The sequence below is a fragment of the Lissotriton vulgaris genome, chromosome 2_1 (genome assembly GCF_964263255.1).
Source record: "Lissotriton vulgaris chromosome 2_1, aLisVul1.2, whole genome shotgun sequence".
Classification (NCBI taxonomy): Eukaryota; Metazoa; Chordata; class Amphibia; order Caudata; family Salamandridae; genus Lissotriton; species Lissotriton vulgaris.
Window position 1 is genome coordinate 251862868 of NC_141687.1, and position 27089 is coordinate 251889956.

The 27089-nt window shown below is 44.6% G+C and overlaps 1 protein-coding gene across 1 annotated transcript; it reads left to right on the forward strand.

Annotated features, from left to right (window-relative positions):
• The first annotated feature begins 1512 nt into the window (after positions 1 to 1512).
• On the forward strand, positions 1513 to 25499 carry DYNLL2 (dynein light chain LC8-type 2). The gene is made up of 3 exons (XM_086954867.1): positions 1513 to 1727; positions 15712 to 15850; positions 23542 to 25499. The coding sequence occupies exons 2-3, from the start codon at positions 15719 to 15721 to the stop codon at positions 23677 to 23679; spliced, it is 270 nt and encodes an 89-aa protein (XP_086810993.1). The 5' UTR covers positions 1513 to 1727; positions 15712 to 15718; the 3' UTR covers positions 23680 to 25499.
• Positions 25500 to 27089: the final 1590 nt, after the last annotated feature.

The following is a 27089-nucleotide window of genomic DNA, read 5'->3' on the forward strand; positions in this document are numbered from 1 at the left end:
GATTGGATCAAAAAGAAAACCCACTGATCAGGAACCTCGCAGACATCTCTACAAACCCATTTGACCGCTACCCGCGCCCATCGAAGCGCTAACCTTGTGAAACTGAAACAGCAACGCAGCATCCAAAAACTCATCACTGCCTGAAGGCATAATCGCCTCGGCAGACAACCAAAACCCTTTCACTGTCTGACGGCATAATCGCCTCGGCAGGCACCCAAAAACTCAACACTAACAGAAGGTACCAGATAGGCAAAGACGAGACTCTTTGAGGAAACATGCTGACAATTCTGCAAACTCAATTGACCGCTACCCGCGGCCCATCACTGAGCTGACCTTGTGATACAACCTCAACTGTGACAAAGTGTCACACATCAATAAGGCAACCTAAACAGCGACTAAAAAATTCTTAAATGAATGTGGAGTAATGAGGCTACTGCCTCAGTATCCAAAACCTCACCACTGTCAGAAGGAATCTGACAGTCAAAAACAAGACAGACGACGTGCAGTGTGTGATTGTATGCTGAAGAATGAAGACATCTATTACAGAGCTCCAAATGAGGAGTGTTCATTTGCATTCTCCCAGGGTGAGGAAGACGCTACACTAGGTTTAAAAATAGCTTTTTATTTGTTTTCTTAGTTGCTTTTCTGTTTTTTATGTTGATGTACTCTGTCATTCTGTGCCACTTGGTTAATGAAAAATTGTAGTCCTTATTTTCGGCGAAATGGCCCAGTTTTTGTTTTTCAAAATCTGGCCAACCTATCGTCTACCTAACTTCCATTTTAATCTTAAACAAAATGTTGCTCCATTTGAGCCATTAACAAAATGTTAAGGTGACAACATTGTGAATTAGGAGGATGGAATATTTGTCAAATGTGGCATACAATTACGCAGAAAACTGCACAATCGCGCCTTCCAGCAGCCTTGATTATACTCTATGTGTCCAGTGAAACTGTCTTGACAGCGAAGACTGTCTCCAAACTGTGATACTCAATCAATTTCAATGTTATTTGAGGAGTCAAGACAAGGGGCAACGCAGAAATAAAAATATGAATATACAAAAGACAGAAGTTCTTTAATGCGTCAGTGCCCGATACATATCCGATTGTTCTTTACAGCGGGAAGGAGCGTGAGTAACAACTCACATTAAGTCTATGCACTACGAAGTCTAAAGGGCAAAGAATGTCCAGAGGTGAAACGCCAAGACTCCTGGGGCTTAAGTTAAAGGTCCAGGATCTAATCATGTAGGCCAGCCAAGGTCCGCAGGTAGCGTCATAAACGGATTGAAGGCTCAGCATAGTTATCCGTGTCCAACCACTATACGGTGTAGCGACTCGCTACTAGCGAGGTCTGGTAGCAACTCTCTGTTTATTCCTCGTTACCTTCTGTTTCTACGTTGGTAGCACTGGCGCTTTAAGGGGTAACAAGGCTGTCTGCAGTGCAGCCGCTATGCATTGTGGGATGAAATAAAATGTGGGCAGAATCGAGCTGAGGGAGAATGCCCTCGATGAGCTAGTTCAGCCAATGGGGAGCAAAGGACGGGCGGGGGCTGCGACCACTCATCCAATGGGAGCGCAGTCCGTTGCGGGCGTTGTAGGGGCGGGGCTGTGCTATTTCAGGGGGTTCAAGGCGGCCGGGCTCAGCGCTGCTGCTGCCGGGTAGGGAAGAGCTGAGACCAGCGTTGCTTGGGAGGGAAACATTGCACCGCAAGGCCCGGGCTCTGCCACAGGTGGGTGTTGGGCTTGCTGGTCTCTGTGTAATGCTGGGGTGTTTTACCCCCAGGGGAGTGGCTGTTCCCGAATGGGTTTTGAAAGACGGCCAGATGACCCAAGAAATTTGGGGGTGGTCCTACATGGATGTTATGGGAAGGGCGATATGTCATTCACGAGGAGCTTTACTTGTCGTTCAGAGATACCGGGAATGGGAACGCGGCCGCTTATCCTTTGAGGTTTGGATTCTACGGGGGTTGGGGTTTCGAGGAGAGGTTGTAAGGCATACTCCGACTGTTGTGAAGGGGTTGTTACCTCGTGCGTTAGAGTGAAGGGCGGTGTCACCCATGTGCTTGCTGAAAAGAGCCACTGGCGCAGCTGTGTGGTATGGCACTTACACTTGAGGTCGAGTAGTGATGAACCAGTTTGGTAGAGCTTCTGTTACCTACGGGTGCTGTGAAGGTATGGTGTGCCCTACATGGATGTTGGGGCATGCTAGCTGTCGACTAGTGCTTAATCAGAAAGCTGGTGGGGGTGTACTTTACTACAGGGCCGGCTGTCATCATAGGGTGTTGAAAGGAGAGATGGAGCTGGTCTGTCATTCAAGGTTATCTCCGATTCTACGGGGATGGGGGCTTTAAAGGGGACAAAGTTACACTGAAAAGGCTGTGTGATTATAAGTCACCTAAGGGTGCTGTTGGAGCAGAGTTGGGATACGGCGGTACCGACGTATCAACCAAGCGTGGTGCTGTCGGTTACCCAAAGCTTTCAAGAGGAGGAGTATAAAAATGAAATGTTTAGCGGGTGGCGACCAGAGGTGGCCGGGATAGAAGCAGTGCGTCAGCAAAAGATGCTGTGGGAGCAGGCTGCGAGGAGCATGTCGAAACGAGAGAACGTGTCATTCGCCGTAGCCGGGTCAAAGTCGCCCAAGGGTTGTCCTCGAAGTTGTGTGGCGTTGGAGGGGGAATTGGTGGGCATCCAATGGAACGGCAAGTACCACTTAAGGATGTTGTTGGGGGTGGGTGGGGGTACTAGTATCCAAGTGGGAAGAAATGAGGTTGATCTGTGCCACGATAATGCTGAATAGGGTTGCTGGACCGTTTCGGATGCTGATGTTTAAGAAGTAGAATACGTTCATGCACACGACACTATTAATGCCTTCGTCAGTTAGTAGCTTTACCCTTTGCATATCACTGTAAACAATTCTATTTTATAAATGGCTGATTTTGATAAGGTGAACTCTTCATTCTTTTTGCCATCTTGTCTCCACTAGACACTTCAGCTTTGTTTTTCTCATCTCTAATGTTATGTTTACTTTTTGTCGTAGGCAAAGTTATCTAGCTCTTAGCTTTGGTGTTTCTCAAAGCTTTTGTCCTAAATCTTCTTGTGTATTTTTTAGTTGGTAGACAGTCCATCTCCATAGCTGCACGTGGTGTCCCCATTCCCTTTTCACCACCAGGTCTTGGGTGCGTGTATATCCACCCCAACTCAAATATTGAAAAGTAGTCTTTGGTACATTTTCCACTCATGCCGGTCTCACCTATTTTGTCCTTTTCCCCTCTCCACTGTTAACAATTTTAGTGTTGGCCTAATCTCCCGGCTTCCCTTCTAACACATTTCCACTGTTGTATGCAGTGTTCAACCTATGCAGGTTTTACAGTGTTTGGAAAATAGTCTCTTTTCCAAGTCATATAATCTGTTGGCTCAGTGTACTCACGGCTGCTGTCTTCCCTTGTTACTGTCTATGCTCCTGGCCTGTCAGATTTCTTCCTTGCTTCTCTAATCGGAGGCTAAATTCCTAAACCGTGGAATGGTCTCAACTCCCACCAAAGGAACGTTTTCTGTGCTGAACACCCTACTCTTCTAGTATGCAACAACTTTAACTTGACCAGCCTTGTGTATCATCTCTACTTAATTTCGTTGCAATGCTTTTGTAAAAGTGTTTGGTAAACTTGACTTAATTAAGGGGGAGAATCTCCCAAAAATCAAAATGGAGCGGTTTTGGATGGGTCACCTATTGGTGCTGGAGTAATGGTCAGTAGGGATAACTTGCTGCTTATGTTCCTGAAGTTGTATGCTACATTAGATGCCTGTTCCCAAGCTGCAGTATCAAGGTGACTTAAACTACGACTGGGGATCTGGCAGGTCTTTCACTTGAGCTGAATTTGACTTGGATTCGGCACAAGACTGCACCGACATACTAAACTCCCTCCAAGCCACTTATCATGAAGATCTAATGAATACCCTTGTCCTTCACCAAAGTTCTCTCTGGAGAAGCTCACACTTGCTAATCTTTATTGATGCCTCCCTGTAGGGAGCTGGCTCTGTTTTATATACTATATCAACGTGAGGTATAATGTGCAGAGTCCAGTGGAACCCCAAAGGTCGGCAGAGGTAAAGTTAGATAGTACCTTACTCTCGATTTGTGGTATTGTGGTCGAGCAGTAAGGCAGTCTCAGAGGGCAGTGGTATAAATTTGTTGTATACACTTTCAGCAACTGAATTCACTCACTCAAAGACTAAACTTCAGACAAATTGTTTTTGTATAAAAAATATTCTTTTAGTTATTTTATTTCTAGAACCAAGCAAGCCTGGCACTGGTAAGCAATAAATACTTTACAGTAATAAATGCTGGTTGTAAAACCGTTCAATTGCAATTGTAAATGTACTATGGTTTGACTTGCAGTATTGTTTCTGAGAAATGCAATCACTTGTAAATAAAGTACATAGACTTGAATGGCATTTAAAGTAAAATAGCAGGTAAGTTACTTTTGGATTACTTTTCTTACTCGGTGCTGTATGCCTGGATGCAGCACAAAGACATTTCCTGTAAACAGGTGAGTAAAAGCGTTTTTGTTAAATCGTACAATTTTAAAGAATTTCTTTAAGTTTCAAAACCCCACACTTGGAAACTTTTTCACAGAAAAACTGTCAATGTTATCCTATTGAGGAAAATATGGTTATTGGTTTTTAGGTAAGTAATTGGTCTTTAGAGTTGAGGTTCTGGGGTTAGGCCCTATGTTATCCAATGGGGGGATAGAGGGCCTCAGGTTGGTGGCTGCTGGCAGCAGGCCACTGGGTTGTGGGGTCTAAGCTCCTGGACTTTAGCTCAGGGAAAATGGTGAAATAAATTGGCACCAAAGGTGCACCCTCAGAGGCACTAGGGCGGCTGGGTGCAGGGTGCTGTTTCGAGGTCGGATGTTCTGTTTCCAATGGAGAACCTCTGGTTTGCAAAAGCGCTGCAAGCAGGAAGACATGACTTCTGGGTGCGACCACCACTTCTAGAGGTAAGTTGGAACGTTAGGGATTGGCTAGGCAACGTCTTTTTGGGCACACAAGGCCTAGGGGCGTTGGGGTGCCTTTTGGGGTTGCATTTTCTTACCAGCCTTCCTTCTGGATTTAGGCTGAAGGTGTCTGCTTGAGGCAGGTCAGGGGTTGGCGGATCTTGGTTCAGGATCGCCGGGGTCACCTCCACGTGGTGTTTGTCCACTAGTGCTTGGGCCTGGACGTGAGTGCAGAGTGGTGTGGATTTGTGGTCTCCGGCTGCTACCAGAGGTTGCAGTTGAACAAATCTGGTGTTCAAGGGAGAAGCAGTCTTTGGAAGTGAAGTCGGGCAGGTCCTCCGAGGATTTTGAGGTTGCTGGCTGCAGGACACTAGGATTTTGCAGGTTCGGGGGGAGACAGGCCGGTTGGGCTGGGGCCAAGTCAATGGCAGTCTTCCTCTTGTTAGCTGCTGCACGGCTGTTCGGTCCTTCTTTTCTTCTTATTTCTTGTCTGGATCTGAGCAAACAAGGTTCAGGGGTGCCCTAAATACTAGCTTTAGGGGCGTTGCAGGTCGGTAAAAGGCAAGGGCCAATGGCCCCCGTCGCTGGGGTGGGTGCACCCCTCTATTATGTCACGCTCCAGTGGGAGGAAGGCATGTGCCTGTTGGCTGAGTCTCCCCACCCCCGCCGCCCATTATCTTAAAGATGGCGTGGACTTGGAGTTGTGCTTCACCTCACCTCCCCCCACCTGAGGGTGGAGTTGGCAGAGATGGGCACACCTCACTGTTTTTCCCACCGGGTGGGGGTCAGAACAAGTGGGGACCAGTTGCTGAAAACAGCAATTGGCCTGGGGAAGCTCACAAAGGCGGTAAGCCTTTGAAGCTTCCCCTTCATGAACCCAGCCCATCCTGGGTCAGAAGGCTTGGCACCTCGTCCCAAGATGTACAATGTTTCTGGCCCCAGAGAGCAGCAGGCTCTCGACCCAGGGGTACAGAAACATGTCTGGTGGTGGCACCACTTAGCCTGGACACTAGTGGTGGGTTAGTTTTTAGGGGGCTTCCCAAAGATGCCCTATAAGTGCATTTTTCATTAAATCGCACACTGGCATGTCGACTCTTCACTTTGTTTTGCACCTAAACACGCAGCCTGCAAAGGCAGTGTGTGCAGTGGTACAGGACCTCGAAGTGTGGCACAATACGTACTGCATCCCTTAAAGGCCTTCTCTGGTCTCAGTGCCCTGGGTACCTGTGGTACAATTTACCAGGGACTGACCTGTGGCCAGAGATGCCAATTGGGTTAGTTTTGGGGAAAGAACACAGGCCCTTGGAACCTGATTGGCAGGGACCCAGGGCACACCAAGTAAAAGTGCATATGCAGTCTGGCAAAAAGTGTATGTGTTGGGTGGGGGGTTACTGCAACAGAAACCTACTGTCCTACACTCACTCAAAGCATCTTTCCAGACATTCCAAACTTTGAACTTTGATTTTAATAAGGCTTTATTATTTCATCCAGCTACCGTATTAAAATACCATGTGGAGTAGGCTATGGTCCCATGGTGTGCGCCAGCCCCATTACACTGAACAAGATGCCCAGTACAGTCTGGGCACAGGACCTGGCCTTGGCTCCCTTTGTCAGCAGGCCCTTGTGATAAGAGTATGTTGCACTAGGATATTTATAGGCCTTACCCAGTAGCACAAGGCCTTAAGCTGTGTACACTAGCCCCCACTTTAATGGACCAGTTTAGCAAATCTGCTCCCCCTAATACTACAAACTTGGTTGGCTGTTTTCCTGTAATATAATAAACAACAAAGGAGTGGCTGTGATACCAAAAAATAAAGAATGTGATAATTTGAAGGTTTGTTGGAGCCAAGCTCCGCTGTGCACCGCACGCGTGATCAATGCTCACACGCGTGTAGTAAACACAGCTGGGGTAGTCTCGAAATCCCTAGTTATCCCCAAAAGACTAACCTCAGCTAGAGAAGAGTCTAGGGGCTTGTTGGTCACCCAGCCGTGGGTGGAGAGGGAGAAAACCCTACTTCTTTGAAGGACCCTCACTCACCACTAGTTGGTGACATGCTTCATCATCGGGTCCCCGCTGGGGTGACCGAATGTCTCCCCAGCGTGCTACGACGCCTGGTTACAGCGGAGCAGGATGTGGTGAGTGCAACAGTGCCAAATTAGGGAGTGACTAGATGTGATTGTGCAAAGTGTCAAAAAAATTAAAAAATGCAAGGGTTGTACCTTTAGAACATTTTTAATAATGGCCCCCCGCATTAATTAAAAACAAAGTGAGCGGACTCCCCAGGTTCTTAGTTACGGAACCGGAATCCTAAATCAGAGGCATAGATTGGTCGACATGTTTCAGCTGTTTGTAGTGTTTTCCTGTAATGTCTGCTGCAATCACCAGTTTAGCAAATCTGCTCCCCCTAATACTACAAACTTGGTTGGCTGTTTTCCTGTAATGTCTGCTGCAAACATTTTTCATCTGCTGCCAGCCAATCTCATTGTCTGGTTTCACACCGTCTTCGAGGGTTTGCCGATCTCGACCTAACCTCTGGGGAGAGAACAGTTTTTGGTTCTTGTGATCCACTCCCATCTGAGTGGGCCTCGCCACTCGTTGTGTACTCGCTGGTTACCATGTTTATCAATTTCCTTACCTTGTAATGCCCTCGGGTGTGGGAGGTGCCTGGCTTCCGTGTTTTGAGAAATTATCACAATTCCTTTTCTTGTAGCACTTGTAGTGCAGGGAGGTGCCTAGCTCTTTTAACTACTATTGGTATTGCATGCTTTTATTTGAGCTTTCTTCTTTTAGTGACGTGCAGGGGAGTAGCACTCCTGGCGTGTGGGACTGGTATGCCCCAACCTCTGCTGACTGCCCCACCCTCTCCTATCAATTGTCAGACTCACTCTCCTGAGGAGGCTTTTTAGTTGCACCTGCTCGTTGCTGCGAGGCCTATTGTGATCAGTTCTGCTTACAAGGAGCCAAGGGGGACAAGAGATGGGCACCCGCGGAAACGGATCAGGTCGCGCACGCCTTCTCCAGTCTCCCTTGGCTCCTTCTAAGCGGACACGCACGCACACACACATAGATAACCCGCCGCCACACACACATACATACATAGAGAACCTCCCCCTCCGCCGCCACAGCGCGCACACACATACATACATAGAGAACCCCCTCTGCCGCCGCAGCGCGCACACATATCCCCTCCCTCTCCAACCTCCCCCATTCCTCCCTCACTCACCGGGCTCTTTTTGCATATCCCTCTCCCTCCGCAATTGCTCACTCTCGGCGGCAGCAGGCTCCAATTCAGAGTCTGTGCTCAGCGCGTCTTCTCCGCGATCCACAGCTTGCGCCGGGACAGCCGATGTGCACGCTCACGGCGACGGCGTCTCATGCGCTCCCACCGCGGTTTCGGTTTTGCGCCCGGCGATCCTCCGCTTGTCCTCCTTGTTTGCTTTGGCGTCAGCTGCAGACTGGATCTGAATATATTTAGGAGTCGAGCTAGCACATTGCACATTCTTGTAGATATTTGTTGCATACAGTAAATGTAAATTGATACTTGTATAGCGCACTACTCGCCCGCAAGGGTCTCAAGGAGCTTGTACGAATACCGCTGTGGAACTCGTCCTGGCTTTCCCTGTGAGGCGTCCACTCCTGGGCACCCCCAAGGTGGAGGCCAGGCATCCTTAGCATTGTGGAGATTAAGCAATCTATTGCCCAGAGTTGCAGAGTGGGACTCCATGATTGGAATAGGCACCGAGGCGAGAATTATCAGGTCCGTGGAATTTTGAGCCCAAGACCTGCCGAGGCGGGGAATTGAACCCTGATCCCGGGCTAGACTCTTCCCTGCCAACCTATGCAATTATTGGGTGCGTGCAAAAGCACTGCTTTTGGGTACTATGTGAAGTGACTTGAAGCGCCTGATAAAATAGTCTTTTTTTGTTTACTTCAAATATGAAGTACTCCGCAGCATTCTTCCGTTATTGAGTCAAATGCTGGTAATATAAAAGGGTTCCTCTTGCATTTATTTGTGTCTGCCTGAGGAGAGGACAGAACCTGTCCCGCACAGGGCCTGTGGTTCTTTCGGCCGCGAGGACACACTGAAAGAACTCCGCCGCCTCTGAAAGGGCATGCGCCCACCGTGCCAGGTGAGCTCGCAAGCGCTCGCAGATGACCTTCGGGAACAGAGCGTCCTTGGCAAGCAGCCACTCGGTGGTCCAGTCTCCTGTCCCGCATTCCTGCTGCCAGCCACCGCCCAGGGCAGAAGAGGGCCTCCGGCCTCTATTCCACCCCCCACCACCTCTCGCTGCCCAGCATCCCAGGTCACGGCTATGATGAGCAGACGAGGGCAGCCTAGCAGCAGCCTGTTTCAGTCCCAGGCTGTCCTGGGCAGTCTTCCCCTGATGAGAGAGAGAGAGAGAGAGAGAGAGAGAGAGAGATCGCTACGAGGACATTCCTAGACACACATAGTACCTTCTCGCAGCTTCATTTCATGCAATATCCTATATACACTAACTTGCAGAGGCACTCCTTTACAAGTTCTAGCTTGATAACTAATGCACAAGAGGTAATCTAAGCAGCTGGGCAAACTGAATATGTAGAAAAGCAACATTCTCCCCCCTCCCGCCCACCAGGGTTCCCTATGGTTGCAGTATCCGCATTTATATAAAGACCAGAAAAACATATGACCAGTAAGCATTCTTTTTGCTGAAGCCTCACTCACACCGTCCAGGGTCAAAATAAGCAAGTGATTAACACGCATTAACCCCTTGCCGGCTTCTCACAAATACTAACGCTCTGTGTTGTGAAGCTCTCCTTTTAGGTCTGGTTTGACAATACTTCTGTGTATGATGATCACCAGATAAAAAAGCTTTGAGAGTCAGTACAGAAAGAGGGTCAGCTTATTTTAAAGGCAGTATGCTCAGGTTCAGGAGTACTAGAAGCACATTTGATAAAGGCAATGTGTAACATTTGTTCACTGCTGTTGTTACCAAGGGTCAGGATTTTGTTTGCCCCTCTGATAAACCCTCGTTTAATCTAGACAAGGGACTTTAAGACAATCTTAGTTTGTATGAACTGTCTATAAAACCTTGGACTTTGTATGAAATTTCAAAGCATATTATTCAATACAGCACTGGCAAACACAAATTAGAAAATGTTTTGGTCGGAGATCCTTGTCTTTAGAGTAGTAAACATCTTCTATTTATGAGTTTTTGTACATTCCTTAATTATCACTTAGTATTCTCCACCTATTGGGCGTAGGTATTGTATTTCTCCACCGCCACATCACTCGGGGGACACCGCCACATCACTCAGGGGACACCACCCACTTCACTCTTCCACCGACTCAATTACAATAACTTTTATTTAAGTATTAACTATTAAAAAAATGAAAAGCCATTGTTATTTGTAATATCAATACATCTAGGTCACGTAAATACAACTCCTATTGCATTACAAATGCTATAGGTGTCACATTTGCAAAAGTTATAACTATTGGCATTGTCATACACAATGCCAATAACTCAAACTGTAATGCTGCGCGACCTATTGCATTGTAAATGCTTGTTTCAATATGGCAGACATGCCTATGACAAGCCCGTCTGCGCATGTCTGCACCGGGACTAGTCCACCTGACTGTTTGAATTCCCAGCATAGGCAGTTTTTGTCCAGGGAGCTCATGGACAACGCCCCCGCACCCCCTTAAAGAATGCATTGGTTCTATACAGCTAGGCAAGGCCGTAGTACAATGTACACGCTGCAACTTTTTCTCACATAATGCCCTTAATCTAGTAAAATGACCATCTACCCATAACAATCACTTAAAAATGTTCTCGCTCAACTGTCGCTCGCTGCCTAAACGCAAGCCGGCCATTTTCGACATGCTGTGGGAGATCCATCCTGATGCCTTCTTCTTGACAGAAACTTGGCGCTCAGAATTCCATGCTGGATATCCTCTATGCCCTAACCCCCCTCCACCCCAGGCTACGAGATTGTGAGATGTGACCGTCCTTCTCAGCATGGGGGCAGTATTGCAGATATCAACCTTTCCTGGAATTGCACTCTGAAAGGGGTGGATCTACCAGACTGTGAGACAGCCCAATTTTCCAAGACTTTCTAGTAAACTCCTTAACAGGACTTCTGATCTATCGACCTCAGGGGCCTGCTGCCAGCTTCATATGAACCTTGGCCGATGTAATTTCGCAATTAGCATTGCGCCACAAGAAACTGTTTATACTCTGGACCCTAATTTGCATTTAGAGGCGGCCGACTGCCGGGCAGCATCTTCCTTAAAGACCTTGAAACCCTACATCTGTCCCAACTAGTGTCCGAACCTACACACTTAATGGGACATACACTCAATCCTATTTTTTCTAATGATCTCTTTCCGAGTAGCTCTTCACATTAGACTATCATGGTCTGATCACTACTTGGCCCCTTTCTTCTTTCTGATGACCCTGACGGCCCCAGTAACTCACAGCCTACCCTAGCTTTCGAGGAAATGGGCTAAGATCAATCCTGGGAATTTCACTACTGCCTTGATGGCATCTGACTGTCATAGAGGAGAACAATGATCTTAACCTCATGGCTCACAACTTTGATTCTTGGTTAACTAGTGCCATTGACAGCATAGCACCCATGTCCTCTAGATGCAACTTTAGATGTTCTCCTTCCGCACCCTAGTATAATGAACAGCTAGCAGCAACTAAAAAACATTGTAAACGACTTTAACATGAATGGAGGAAATATTATAATCTGATCAGCCACTCGATTTAAAGAAGCTCTGAAACAATATCATAAGCTTATTAGAGCTAAACATAAAGAATGCTAAGCCTTGAAAATCGACTCAGCCTGCAAACCTACTAAAGAACTATTTACCTTACTTAAATATCTATTCTCTTTAGAACGGGTATCAATTAATGCTACTCCTTCTACAGAAAATTGTAATATTCCTTTTTCTCTGCAAATGTCACTAATATTTGTCTCCTTCCCTCTGGTAGCACATAAGGAAGACTATCCAGTGATGAACATTCTGGCGATATAATCAATTTGGGCATCCCCTCTCTGGATTAACTAGACACCCTCTTTTTAACCAAGCCTGGCTCCCCCCATTAACTAGCCCCGCCCAAAATCCTATGCTTGGTCCTCACTGCTATTCTCCCCCATTTATCTGAAGAGATTAGTATGTCTATTGAACTATGCTTTGGACCGACGCAATGGAAACCTGCATGGTGCTCCTCATTTGGAAAAACCGTTCCCTGGCTCCCTCTATCCAGGGAAGACGTGGCTTGGCAGTACGGGCTGGACTGTTCCATGAGGCACAGGGTCAGACTGATTTGCATATGGCCATGTCTGAACTGGGGTGGCAGAGTACGCTAAAGAATGGATTGAACCCAAGTCAGTTGACTGGGGGTGAGTGCTTGCAATGTTCAACACTGTCCATCACCCCCTTTGGTTTTGTCTTGAATTAAAGTGTCTGAATTGGACCCACTATTCCCATCTTAACACAGATTCCATTGTAAACCTCATTGCTTTAGTCATGCACTTAGGACCACATTGGGTGGACAGGTGGCACAAGTGTCTTCTATTGGATGGAGAAAATGAGCTCCATTTCCTCAGGGGCTTCCATACCTGTGCTTTTCTTCCACAGGGCAACTGTACAGAAATCAAAGGGCTCTGATAAGCACATGGTTTATTGTTCCTCATAAAGCTTCTGTTCATTATTCCATAACGTGTCCCCAAAAATACCTCTAAGTGGGGAATCTGTCTAGTACTGTTAAGCCCATGAGCTCCCTTAAATGCTTTTTAGAATATCCATAAATATGACCACCTTTGCCTGTGTCCTTGTAGCTTGGAGCAAATACCTCAACCCCTTCAGACAGACTGGGAATGATACCAATTTAGCTATACAAGGGAGAACCAGGGGAAAAAAATCTAAGACTACCCAGAGCCACCTGAAGACACTTGTTTCTTGTTTGATTACTCTCAGGCCTATCCACTTTTTTCAATTAACCACTTTTGTCCTTAGTCCTGAAATTGGCTCTCTATCCTATTCCTTTTTGCCCTTCCTGTTAATCATGGTCCTAAGTCACCAAGCTGTACTCGGCTCTTTACAAGTAACTTCAATATGAGTTGTTTGTTCTGTTTTCTTTCCATAGCCATGTGCTATGAAATTAAATTACCATACAGATTCTTCCCGCCGTGGGGTGCTCCCATGATCCCTCCCCTTTCAGGTAAGTTTATGTAGAATAGGTAGCATAAACACAAGAAGGCTAAGTGGTACTTGCCCTCCTCCCCCAAAACCATTAACAGCTGTGCTTTCTTCACTGGACATATAGAGGGGGTCTTGGATGTAAAAGTTCCTCTGTGATAGTCAAACCAAATATCCGTACAGAGGTGTCCTGCATCTAGGTGTGCTTCTTCTGAGCCCTTGCTGCCCGTTAGGGAAACCCTGACAGATGTTTTCTGGCACCTGGCAACCCTGACTGCATCACAATGCGGAGTCTGGTACTTCAAGCCTCTGCCAACAAGGTAAATCCTAATCTTTCCATATGACCATATTAACACCCTCTGGGGACAGTCAAAACATATTGAATGCCTCTCCAGGAATAAATCTATCATCTCCCCCTGCACTTGTAATTTGTCTTGCAGTTTTTTCGTCCGTCCATACCACTTTCATCAATTCCTCCTCCGGGGACAGTCCTGAGATTCCTATGCCACACCTGTAGTGAAGGGCTCATCAGTTTCATCCAGTGGATCATTACCGCATGTTTGACAAGTACTAATAAAAAAGATATAAACTTTGCACTTATTTTCCCCTTCTTGAGCATAGAGTGCAACCCCAAAATACAGTGTTAAAGAGCAATCTAATCGCAGTCTTGTAGCTTAATGCATATGTGGATCTCCTAGCATTGAAATGTTGAAGTTCTGAAAACCTCTGACCTACATCTGAAGTCTTTAAGATCACATTTCCAGTCGAGAATTGGGTTCCCTATTGGAAAATCTTAAAATCTGACCTAATAAGGAGCAGGGAATCTTCTTTAATTGAACCAGCTCTGATCACTGGTTCACTGCAAGGATTCTGACTCTGCTTCTGGATATTCCACCAGTTGCACATGTTCACCTGGAACTCAAAGCCAGTTCTTCTCCACTCCAGGATAAATTGTTAATTTTACCCCAGACATCACTATAGCTTTATCAAACCAGTACATCCCGAGAGGTGGATGGCTCTTGCCTCACTATGCAGCTGGTTCAGATATGGGATTGAATTCTAGTCCGCTCTCTGGTAACCTCACAATGGCGAAGGAAAATGTTGGAGGTAATTTAAAACCAGATTTTTATTGTGGACCAGTTGAAGGACACAAGACCTCCCAAACATAAATTGTTCTTATCAAAAGGAACCAAACCTGGTGTGATGCATACATTGATCTGTCTCAAATACAGCTGTAGGCAACTCTAGACCATTTGTTAAATAGTTCATCATAACCCCAAAACATTTTCTTGAGGTACGAAAACCGTGAAGGGCAAAATGATGGAGGAAAGGCAAGGTTTGGCAGTGAGGAGCCCGAAAACTTGCCTTATCAGCCCTGAGTCACCACAGTTTAATATTAGGATCCCCCAAATCCTTTTGCCAGTGCCTGAGTCCAGAAAGCTTAACACCGGGAGTGATAAATCAGGACACCCACTTCCTCTGCGCAATTCAGTATGTTTCTCATTCCCTCAAACCGTAAGCAGCCTTGACTCGCATATAGGATTGCTCACTATAACCATTTTCACTTGTCAGACTCAAAAGAAGCTGTGCCCAGAGTTGCAATATGCACAGCTTCAAAAGTTGCTTCCTCTTTTCCTGGGTTGCCACAAAATGCAATCTGTTTCCTGCCAAACTTGGAATTCTTAGGAACGCTGTTCTTGCATGACCTTGCATCACGCCAATCTGGATTACTCTGTAGCACTTTGATGGCCTTGTTCACTTGTGAGGGTTGGCCGATCCAGAAGCTCTGGAAAGGCTGTCCGATTTCTTCAGTAGACCAGGGTGGTGAGATGGGGCAAGTAATGCCTGCAGCAATGAGGTAACATCCGTGTTTGCCCCCAAAGAGGAGTAGTCCAGACTCTTCATTAGCAGCATAATCCCACTCCCCTACCACTTTTCTTTTGTGGTGGGCTGCCCTTCCTGCGTATCAGGTATATTGTTTTAAAAAAGCCCACCTGTGCCCTCATGCTTGACACAGTCCTGCTGAGGAACCACTGAAGAACCAAACCTTTTGATTGTGGATCCACTGAAGAACCACTTATCTGGTCTGCTGCAGATGTTGACTAGAAATAAGGACCCATATTTTCCATACAGTAAAGACTTATCCTAGCTCCTCTCTCCCTTTCCCTCTTCATACATAACGGATTCAGGACTCAACCTTGCAAGAAAGGACATGGTGCCAAATTTCCAGTAAACTATGAAATCATATGACCATTTTACTTTGTACACTTATCTGAGTGATGCATTGGAGTTCGTTACAAACCAAGCTGGGGGGAGGGGGATGCTCCCTAGTCTTGATTAGTGACCTGGGGCCCAGCATGTTTTTTCTAATTAAATTACCTCTCGCATTCAATTTGTTAAAGGCAGACCTACTACAGTAAAGTAAGAGCAAACTAATAAAGGTTTCAATTGACATGGCTTTGACATTTTTGCCTGCATAGACATCTGTAGTTGACCAGCACTAATAATGGTGTTTTTTCTTTTAGAATCAAAATGTCTGACAGGAAGGCTGTAATCAAGAATGCAGACATGTCTGAGGACATGCAGCAAGACGCTGTTGACTGTGCCACACAGGCCATGGAAAAGTATAACATTGAAAAGGACATTGCAGCCTACATCAAAAAGGTACGTTCAGCTGCTAGTTTAACTTCTCCTAAACAGACTTTAACTCCTAGTATCCACATTTCTGGATGGGAATTGATGGACAATGTTTACCCAGCGTCCTCCACCCAACACCCCATTTTTCTAGTGTGACTTCAATTTACAATTGCTGTACGATTTGTTTAATCTGTTTGGTAATTCAGATATCTGAAACAGTAGTAGGATAACTTTCCTCTGATCATCCATCACAGCACGTTTTCTCTTATCTCAATTTATATTTTATTAATCCGGAACTATTGTATTGCAGTTAGCACCTTCAGTATTAAATCAGAATTTTGTTTCTAGATTCATGTACTGTTATCTGCCGTTTAGTTATGTGGCATGGGAAAACGTTGTGTTTCTTTTTTTTGCAATCTAAAAATAAAATGTAATTTAGTTTCCCTGTCAGTTTGCAAGGTTGCCCTAACCGCATCCTTGCTATCGTACATTCCCGTGCTGCGCTGCAATTTTCAAAATCCCATGTTATGTGACAAGGTCAAACGCACAGCGCAGGTAACACCCGTGACGAGTTGACCTTGTCACAAGCATCGAAGGGGTTAATTTATCAGCCTTTACTGTAAAGCGACAAAATACTTTACAGAGTTTTCATTCCTGTAATCAAGGACTTGAGGGTAGTTTGAAATGTTCATTCATATAGGAAGCCTACTTGCTCCTCATTTAAATGTTCATTTAACCGGATTGATTTCACGTAACTATTTAAGTGAGTATCTTGGAAATTGATGTTTTTGACAGCTAGATCATCAAGCAGGAGGGTGTGTGAAATCCTTATTTTTCTATTGGAGCTTTGTACTTCTGTTAAAGAAAAAATCTTGCATTCATTGGCTGAATTAAAGGTACTCTTCACAGATTGGAGTAGTTTTACATGGGTTTCTTATGCTACAATAGGTGCAAGGTTGTACTGGGTTTATCTTAAGATTTGTATGAGTGTTCAGCGCCTCTCCAGATCACAGAATAGCTTGTGTTGCTGGCCATTATGGATTGGCCTAGGCCACAGGGCACCCATTGGATTAGTATGTTGGGGCCAACAGTCAGGATACCAGTTTAACATGAAGTTCGGTCAGTCATGGCAGATATGCACACCTATATATCACACAGAGAACTCCTTCCCAACAGACATCCCTCCAGATCAAACTCCCCAAAACCTTACTCCACTGTTAAAGTCCAGTGCTCCCATCAGCAGACCAGGAAAGTCCATCTGCATTCCAGTGTTGCATTACTACTTTGTGTTCTGCAGTGAAATCTAGGTCATGTAATGAGAGAAACCATCTAAACCAGTTAGGATTCTCATCCTTAATGGCCTTCCATTTGAGTAGCTTGTGATTGACCAAGACTACAAATCAGTAAAGCTGGAAAATCTGCAGAGCTCAAACGAAGTTTTCATTTTCAATGGCAGTCTGGGTCTCTTCCCTGGAGAGCAATCTCTGCAACTGGTAAATCTAAATGGGCACTCTGTCCTTGTCATTTGAACCAGAACTGCTGAAACTCCTTATCTGAAGCATCCTGTACAATGAAGGACTGCCCGCAGTCTGGTGCCTGCATCACAGGAGCATTGCGTAGTACTGCCATCAGGTCTTCTAAGGCTTCACAAGTCAAGATCACTTTGTTAGGCTGCTGCTTCGATAGGGTGGCTAAGGGTGCAACTATAGGCTCCTAGTTGGCAACATTTTTTTAGTATCCAGGGAGTCCTATAAGCTGTTAACGGAGTTTGGGTATGGGAACCTTCCAACGCAACACAAACTGGGTCTTCACATCCAACGTCTGAATCTTCCATTGGCAATTTGATGCTCAAGGTAGACTACAGAGGTCATACACCGCACTGGCAAATTTCACTCCCGTATCCTGGCACCTGTTTTTAGGTGGTCCTCAATTGAAATGCTAAAGACAGCAATGTTGTCAGTCAACACCTCACAGAATCTGTTCATCCCAGAGAGCATAGTTCAGTAGGCACTGTAAAGTGGCAGGAGCGTTCTTGACACTTAAAGCCAGCACCAGAAACTGGTACAAAACCTCCAGCATAGTAGTCTTGGCACTACATGCCAATGTAAATAACTGGTTAATCAAGTACTCCAGAACAAGCATCCAGCAGATTCACCAGTTCAATCTTGTGCGACCAATTTTCCACACAAGCCAAAGTCTGCAGTTACTTGCTTGGGTACCAATGCTACTGGAATGAACCAATAGGCATTAAGTCCAGTGTTTACAAACTCTGCTTTAGTGTATTTTGGGATTCAGTGTGACCAGTGGTGGCTGGTGGAATTTTTAAAGTGGTGGGCCTTAATCGCAATACATTAAAGTGCGAGCTAAGCCAATACTTTTGAAGAGGGCACTGGTTGTGGTGTTCCGCCCCACACATCCTCCGCCCCACACATCCTCCAAAGGATATTTGTAAAAGTTATTTTAGCACTAATTCTGTGATAAATGGACCAAAAATAGTTCTTATACTGGCTTCAGCCTGCAGCCTTCCCAGAGTCATGTGGTGGTACAGGCAGTGCTACAGACTTTGGAACTGGGGAACCAGTTTAAATTCTCATAATTGGCTGTAATTGTGGGCAAATCACTTAAGGCCAGATGCATCAATTTTTCTTGCAACGCAGCAACACACCTTACTGTACTGCGTGAAAGGGAGAGAGCAGGAATGTGCCATATCTGTATGGCGAATTTTTTTCTCTTATGATGCTGGCACACTTTTGGCTGCCTAGCACTTACACAAGAATCATGGTGCAAGGGTGCCTACGCTGGAGGCATGAATGTATGTGTGCCTGAAGGGAAACTTTGATTATGCAGCACAAATAGAAAGAGGAGAAATAGATCTTTCTCTTTGTTGTGCCTTCCTTGGGATTTAGTATATTCGGGTCTAGCTTGCGCTATAAAAAAACTCCACAAAGATGTTTAAAACAAATGGGTATCAATTTAGTGGCTGATTTGTAGATAATAAACTGAAATTCTGGATGAATCTGCTTCCCCACTTAAGTGTGTAATCTGTAGCAAATATTTTATTTCACCAAAACTCAATTTTATTCATGATCACTTATGAAAGCACGATCAAATATCGGAGGACCAGTTTTCCAAAAAGCTATTGTGTTTGATTCATTAGGCTATTATATTCTTTAATAATCTGGGTCACATACAGGGTTTTCATGATTTTTCCGTTCACGAATGGTTCATGTTTAAAAAAAAAAAATCACAATTAACAAGCCTTTTCAGTGGAATAAAGTGACTTATTAGTGTAAAAGATCCATATGTTAAAGATTTTTTTAAAGTTCGAAGAGCTAATTAAGTGTTTGTATTCGCTGCTGCTACTAGAGAAAAAGCGATAAATATTGGGAAAATGGAGCGACTGGCTAAAAACAGAGAGGGAAAGGAAGGAGATGGGGGTAAGTGAACCAGACCATGACGAGACCAGTTAAGACCCCTTACCCCATTTGTCTTGTTGTCCGGTGGATGGTGTAGCAGACAGGCACGGCACACACCCAAGCTGCACCGCTTTCTTTCCACAAGGCCAAGCTTTCAGCACCTAAACTCCTCTCCTGCAGGAATGCTATAAACAGGTGCCGAGGCGCCTAAGTATGCTCTGTATCTGTTTAGAGCCGGCAGCACAAAGCATGAGTTTAGTTTCAAGGCCCTCTTGCAAAGGCTGCAACCCCTCCCTGCCTTATCTTGTCACCCTGTGTCTTGACTTGGGAATGGGAGGGGCAGTGATAGGCGGCTTTAAATAACACTACACGTTCTAGTCCTGAAGGCCACAGAGAAAGGTGGAACATTATCTACATCATTGTGGGGTCGAAACGTCTACTTTTTATGCCATTATCTACCCATGAACAACAGCTTATTGATCACTATATCCTATTCGATGGGATAGATTACTGAATATTTTGTATGTGGCTCAAACATGCTTATGTGATGTCAACTATTTACTTTTTGTGACCACATTGTGTTTTACAAACCATTCACCTAACCTTTAACACTCACCAAACCACTTACCCACCCCACTCTTTTTCACTGGGCACAGTGTTTATTCTTCGAATACGTTTTTTATGTGTGTGTATATATATATGTAGCTAGATATATAGATGTGAATAAACAACATCGCTCAGACTGTAATATTTTACTTGCAGAACAATACTAAAGAATAAGTATCAAACAGGGAGTTAAACATTTGTCTTGGACATAGGCTGGGGTGGCTGAGAAGGGTTTAATTAAGTGTATAATGTGCAATCTGGTAGAAGTCTTCCTGCATACCTGGGAGCAGGACTAGGGCACCATAGCAGGCTGAAACTCTGAGCACGAGCTCCCACGAATGACTACATCCTCATGTATCCAGGTTACCCACTGGCTCTGAGCACAGCCCTGGACTGCGGACTAGACTGACTGCTTGGGCTGGGAATCTCCTGTGGGAAGGCCACATTAATGGATTCCGAAACGGACTGCGTCAGAGTTCAAAGATGGCCGCTGATTGAGTAAACCAAGCGAGAGGCACCCTGGGATGGAAGACTGAGCCCAGTGAATGGAGCAGTGGTGGGGTTGGTAGGTCCTCATGGTGTTGAGGCAGGCGGATATCTCAAACCCTCCTGCACAGCAAGATGTCGGATTGGGTAGCAGTGCTGCGAGGACTCCCAAGACTGGCCAGGGGTTTTCCGCAGAGTATGTCCTCTGGAGGACATCACAGCACTGAGAATCAGAGGCACCCTCCAAATGACCACAAACCTGAAGCCCTACTGACTGGTGGGGGTGATGGATTTGGACTCACTGGCCCCATGTTCTAGGCTAACTCTCTCACAGGGCAGAGACCTGGGGAGTGAGTAGTGTCAATAAAGTGAGTGTTGACGGATGTGGCAACAGAGGCGAGACCCTTACACCTAGGAGGCACGATGGTCCATGACGAGGTATCCAAACAGGCAAAAAAGATGGACAAATATACTATTAAGAGTATGGCAGCAGGTGAGGGAAGAGTACCATCCACTAGCCCAGATCTTAGCTGGAGGAGATGAAAGGGAGCCTACGCTTGGTGAGCTTCTGCTAGCCATTAAAGTGACCAAAATATTGCTGGATCATAAGATTGATATGGTGGTGGACACCACATTCAATGAATGAGTAGTAAGGTGCACTCGCTAGATTATCTTATTTTAAATTGTTTGTTAAAAATAGAAAATTTGTCTGTGGGGTGCTACATTACGTACTTAAGTTGGCTAACATAGTGAATGTTAGAGAATGTGATGCAGACGGAGGTCTGCAAGTAATGAGCACTGTTCCTGGAAAACAGCTATTTTCCACAATATATAAACACAATATATAAACAGTGAATTTTCAGTAGTTATATGCTTTTTATGAAAAAGTTTTCGAAGTTCAATTTTAATTATATGCTTGTGTCCTCAAACATAAACAGTAGTTTTCTACCTTAAATCGTGCACATTGCATATTTTTTATGCATTTTTCTAACATCTTAATGACAAATATATAACTGTTCGGCAAATAAGCCTATTTACAAAAGACATCCATAGCAGAAATAACTTCATATAAATGTCGTGCTGGGTTTCTTGGAGTCTGCTGCCCAATGCACTTCAGGAAAGAAAATTTCCCTTCGTCGGGGGCAATTTCCTGGATCGATCAATGCTGAATGTGTACCCACTGTACGGGCAGTCAGCTGGTGGGAGGGGATGGGTTGTGGGGAATACAAACTACTGCAAACATATAGAGCTTGTGGGGCTGGTTGACTTGTGGCACAATAAGAAAACTGCTGCCAGCCATTACTTTGTCTGGCATGACTGGTTCAGTGTCCAGACTGGATTATATCCTGAACCCATGCTCAGAGATACTCTGGCACATGTTTTGTGCCACTTAGAATTCTGATCACTCAAGTGGAGTTGAATGCCTTTTTAAGGGAAGGACCAGGCAGGTGTGACCACCCCATTTGCCCTCCCCGTTTGCATTCACGCTGGAGCATCACGCTAATTGGGTGAGCGGACACTCCTTACAGGATACAGTTAACCCCTGATTGAAAGAGATGATCTCCCTGTACTCGGGTGATGTTGTTGTTCCTAATGAAACCAGTGTAGTCTACTGACTGAGTTCTGGAAGTTCTCTTGTCTCTGGAATACGCATTAACAGGTAGACGGCTGGTTTTTCCGATAACCTTTATGGAGCCTCGATGGGCTGGGAGTGTTCCACATGCTGGACGCAGGAGGGGTTTCTATACCTGGGTATATACGTGACACTAGACTAGCTGACTTTTTAAAGACTTTGGTATAGATGCATCAACAATTCTAATCACTAATCGGGAATAGCAAAAGGCTATGCATGTAGAAATCTCAAAAATACTAGTGATTTCGCAATTAAGGAATACCTCCCCATTCATTCCTATGGGCCTAGAGGGCCATAGGAATGAATGGGAAGACTTTCTCAATTTGCGATTCTCAATTAGAGCATCCCAAATGCAAAAATACTAGACGCAAAGGGGCATATCCTGAGTCTGCCAGTTTGCGACCGGTTTTTCCTTTGCATCTATACCTTAATCTAGGAAGGGTCCTCAAAGAATCTAGGCAAGATGTGGGTCACTGGCGTAGACTAGCCACCAGTCTCCGCTAGATAGTGGCACTTTATAGAATGATAATGTTACCAAAACACTTATGCATGCTGCAAACGTGCTGTTTCAGATCACCCACAAATTCTCCCAGACTGAACACACTTGCAAGACTATTTGTATTGCACAGAGGTTTACTGAATAGCCCTCCCAACCTAAAGTTGTACAACTGGGCCTTGTTGCGGTTAGTAGTGAGCGACTGGCTGTTGGAGGAGCAGTAGGAGCTGGCACTGAAACAGACGTACCTGGTATGGGCGCACAGGGTTAACCCTAGACTATATGGCAAAACCAGACTGCACTGAGTCTGTTAGCGACTGAGTGGTAAGGATTTTTGTCACATTAAGACCATGATCTCTCATGAGCTGTCCAATCGAGCTTTCGTTTAGTTTGAAGGGAGGTATGTGTATGGCGAAATGGCATTAAGACCATAGTTAATGAGCAGAAAGCCGAGCAAAAAATATTAGGTGCTGGTTCTACTTTAAATGTTTGCTTGCAGTAAACATTACAAGTTTTAAGTCCAGTACAACAATATAAAGCGGCCGCTATGGGATCCATACTGGCATTTGTGGAAAATTGCATTGTTTAATGATGTTGTAGTCAATTGGTCTGTTTGCAGCTCCCACGAATAAAATGGTAAAATGCAGCTAATTGCTGGTTTGTAGTTTGCTAACAATTCATCGACCGGAACCCCTACCTCTCCCTCCCCGCCACCTTTCCTGCCCCCAATTCTGCTGGGGTTGGCCAGTTTTGTATTCTCAAAGGCAGTAGAATAACAATTCTTTGGCATTGGCCCCCCGAACTCTAATCAAAACATAATTGCGTTTTAGATCAATCTACCTTAAATCACATAAATTGAGTAGGCTCTTGTCTTCTAATTTGCCTTATTGCTTTGCTCTTAGAGTGGAGATAACCCAAAGACTTATTTCTATTTCAACTTTCTGCAACATGTCATTAAATGTAAGTGATGCACTTACTAATGACTCCCTTAAGTAGTCGGTATGTGCTATGATGTGAAAAGTTTAGGGCTGTTTCTATTTGCACCATTTGATTAATGCTAAATTTGTTTTGTCTCGCTTAGGAATTTGACAAGAAATACAACCCGACCTGGCACTGCATAGTTGGGAGAAATTTTGGGAGCTACGTAACACACGAGACCAAGCACTTCATCTATTTCTATTTGGGTCAAGTTGCAATTCTTCTCTTCAAGTCTGGATAGGCAACAAGGACTGAGTGAAACCTGGACTGAGATGCACTGATGGCTGAAGCCAGACACCCCTGTAAAATGGCTGTGCAGCTGCATGGACTGTAAACTATTTAATGTGTATGTAAAGTCAACTGACCGTCATGTTGCCTGAGAAGAAGGCAGCTTTGTTTTCTTTTCCCTTGGTTGTTGCTTTTTTGGTTTGTATTGCACTAGGAAACAATGTAAATGCTCAACAATTGCCTTTTCAATGGTAGAAATAAAATGTTTCACTCCATTTACTTTTGTTAACATTCTCTATTTGGACATACCAAAGCAAGTAGCTAAACAAATGTTGGTGTGCCTTTATTTTTGTTTTGGTAGCTTTTATTTTTGTTACACCAAGTTGCTTTAATTCCCATTTGCTTGACATATTGAACTACCCAAAGTTTTTTTCTTCCAGATGTGTAAGTTTCAAATGGAGTTAGTTTTGTCTGGCTTAAAGGGAGATGCGTTTTTTCAGACTCACTGTGGAACCTACTGATCTTCCCTCAATGTCTTTGTTTTTTGCTTTTTGTTCAAAGTAGGAATTACATATTTCATGAACATGCTTGATTTCACAAAAGCTGTGTGCACTGGTGGTTACGTTGAGGGATTTAATAATTGGGTTTCTTAAACTTCGTAGAATCCCTGGACAATGTAACCGGCGATTGGCTGGCTTGTTAATCGACCTGGGTAAATTGTGGAATTGGCACTTATTGCTGGTCCGTCCATATTGTACAACCAGTCCCCATGCCCCAAAAAACTGACTGTGTTAATCATTGTCTTAATAGAATCCTCTGTTTTCTTACACCGCGCCAATTTAAAATTTTGCTGGCATGGACTCAAACATTTGTTGGAACTTGACACAACTAGAAACATTGTCTGTATGTTTATAGAATAGATCTTAAAGAGCAGTGTTAACTGATATTGTACTTTGTGAACCAGTTCATCAGTGGGCTGTTGTGTGGGACACTTGGTCTACTTATAACTAAATCTGGAAAATCGCAAGTGATCTTTACAGATTGTATTTCCTATCATTCCTTGTAGCTTGCAAGGTGCCTTCCACTCACACTCAATGTAAATGTTACTTGGAACTGCCAATAGTTCGGTCTTCTGTACTGTTATATCTGTTTCACTGTAAATAACCATTTGTAATATCATGGTTTGTTTGGCGCTGCTTTCTCATGAAAGTTGCTTTATTGATGTACAGTAATAAGATCAAACTGCCATTGCTACAAGCTCCATTGTTTCTTTAGTATCGGCCTCAAAGGTACAAATGTGAAATGCGTACCGGGTAACTTGAGAACCTGGACTTGGAGGACCTTTGCTGAAGTTATTTCACTGTTACAAACTGTCTTAATGTGGCTTGTTTCATAAATAGGCAAGAGGAAAATCCTTAAGACCTATTGATCGACTTATGGAGAATAGTCTATTCAATAGTCATTCAAAGGTTTATGTGAAATGTGTATCAATGTATTTAACTGTCAAATCTTAATATATTTATGTACAGCTCATGGCAGGTGCATGCCTAATTTTTTTAATGAATTTGGTTTGTAACTGCTGTCTCACTTACATATTACTATTTTGAATCAAGAAGGAAGAGAATGCACTGTGGGTTTTCCCATGTTGTGCCTGTGGGGGAAACCATTCTCGTGCCTGCTGCCCAGTGGAGTCTACATTGCAGACCTGATGCGACATAATTTGCTCTTGGGTGTTTGTCCCAAATGTTCATTTTTGTGTTTGAATCATGTTTAAAAACTGCATTTTGGCATTTTTCTTTTGTGACTAGGCTGAATAAAAGTTGGTTTCCTTCATTTGTTACTCATTTTTTTGTTTTGTTGGGGAGGGTGTTTATGGCCATAGTTTTGGCCCCAAATCCTTTGAGTAGCTTCAGTGGCTTGTTTTAGGTGGCAGTGTAGAACTGGCCTTACCAGGCAAAGAAGCATTCTACTTTGCGCTTGCTGACTGGTTGAAGAAACCTTGTTTAGCCAGAATTGAGATGGTTCTAAGTGTGCAGCCCTGAATTTCATAGACCTGACTTAATTGCATGACCATTCATTACCGTTTCCGCTATTTTGATATAGTATTTTGACTTAATTTCTTTACTGACATTTCTTCAAAAACAACTTGCAAATCCGTTTTTGTTTGGAATGTCTGTTTTTAGTCAAATACACAGGGGAGGAATGTCAGATGTTGGCCTACAAAGCTAATCCTTTGTAAGGGCTCTCCATTCTCAGCCTGTGGAATTGGACCTCCTACAAACAGGTTCACAAATTGCTTTTGTAGCGTTGTGCCACATGCATAACTATGACTTGGTCTGTGGGTCTAAGGTTTACTGGGAATAGAGCAACCGCAACTAGACTGCACTGAAAGACCATACTAGGCCAATACAGTGGTATTGCAATACGGCCCCCAATTTCACCATGTAGGTTTTCTCCCAGGCCAGCTCCTTTTTTTACTCTTCAGTGTGAAAGACATGCTGCTTTTCTTCTGATTTTCTTGGCGTCTAGTCAGTTTCCCTAATTTCTTCATTAGCTCTGTTTGCTTTTGTACATTCACTCTAGTCCTGATGGATACATTTGACCTCCATGTCTCCCCTTTAAAATATTCCCAGGCACCAAACGGAATCTGGACGATTTAACAAAGCTCCCATGCACAAGAAGAGCTTAGTTTTGCAAGCTTCCACTGGTTGGATGAGCCCTAACGCCCTACTAATCCCAGAACGGGAGTCCAAGAGTGGAAATCTTACAAAGGGCATTTTTTTCTCTACTGGTTTGACAATCTGGTCGGTTAATGTTAGTTGCCTGCTTGGTTGATATTCCTACGAACACTCGTATTTGGTTCCTCCTGTCCTTCCAGGTATACTGAAAGACTTTTATCCTACATTGACCTAGGCCATTCAAGATGGGAGTAATGCTGACAGATTTTTTTAATCCACTGTGGGCTGGACTCCAACTCTATCAAGTGGCTAAAGTAATTGGCACTAGCCTTGCTATGCCTGGCTGTGATTATTTAGAGTAATGTCTAATCGTCCCTTATGGACCTGTCTTTTGACTGGACACCTTCTGGAGAGCCAGCATACTCTGCTCTTGCGTGCTTCATAGAAAGCAGAAGCAAAGCATGCTCCTTGAACCAGTCTGCTCTGCCACACCAACCGCATCAAGCTTTATTGTCCTTTAGTGGCTTTAGCAGAGATACCCATCCAGACAATTGCTTCAACCCCTGCAAGGTACGCACCTTTCACCACTGAGGCCATGGAACCCACTGGCCCTGTGGTCACCGTGCCAATCGGCCCACTGTTGCACCACCTGCAGCCCCACTGTCCAAGTCTCTGTAGCATGCCCTAAGTGGAGCACATCCACCCAAATGGTGGCAGGATTCAATAGTCCTTAGGGGGTTGGCAG

Bases quoted from the DNA above. Each gene is read 5' to 3' on its own strand.
- DYNLL2 (XM_086954867.1), top strand. From the start codon at position 15,719: ATGTCTGACAGGAAGGCTGTAATCAAGAATGCAGACATGTCTGAGGAC. The intron at 15,851-23,541 runs GTACGTTCAGCT...TGTCTCGCTTAG, and splicing joins TTGCAGCCTACATCAAAAAG to GAATTTGACAAGAAATACAA.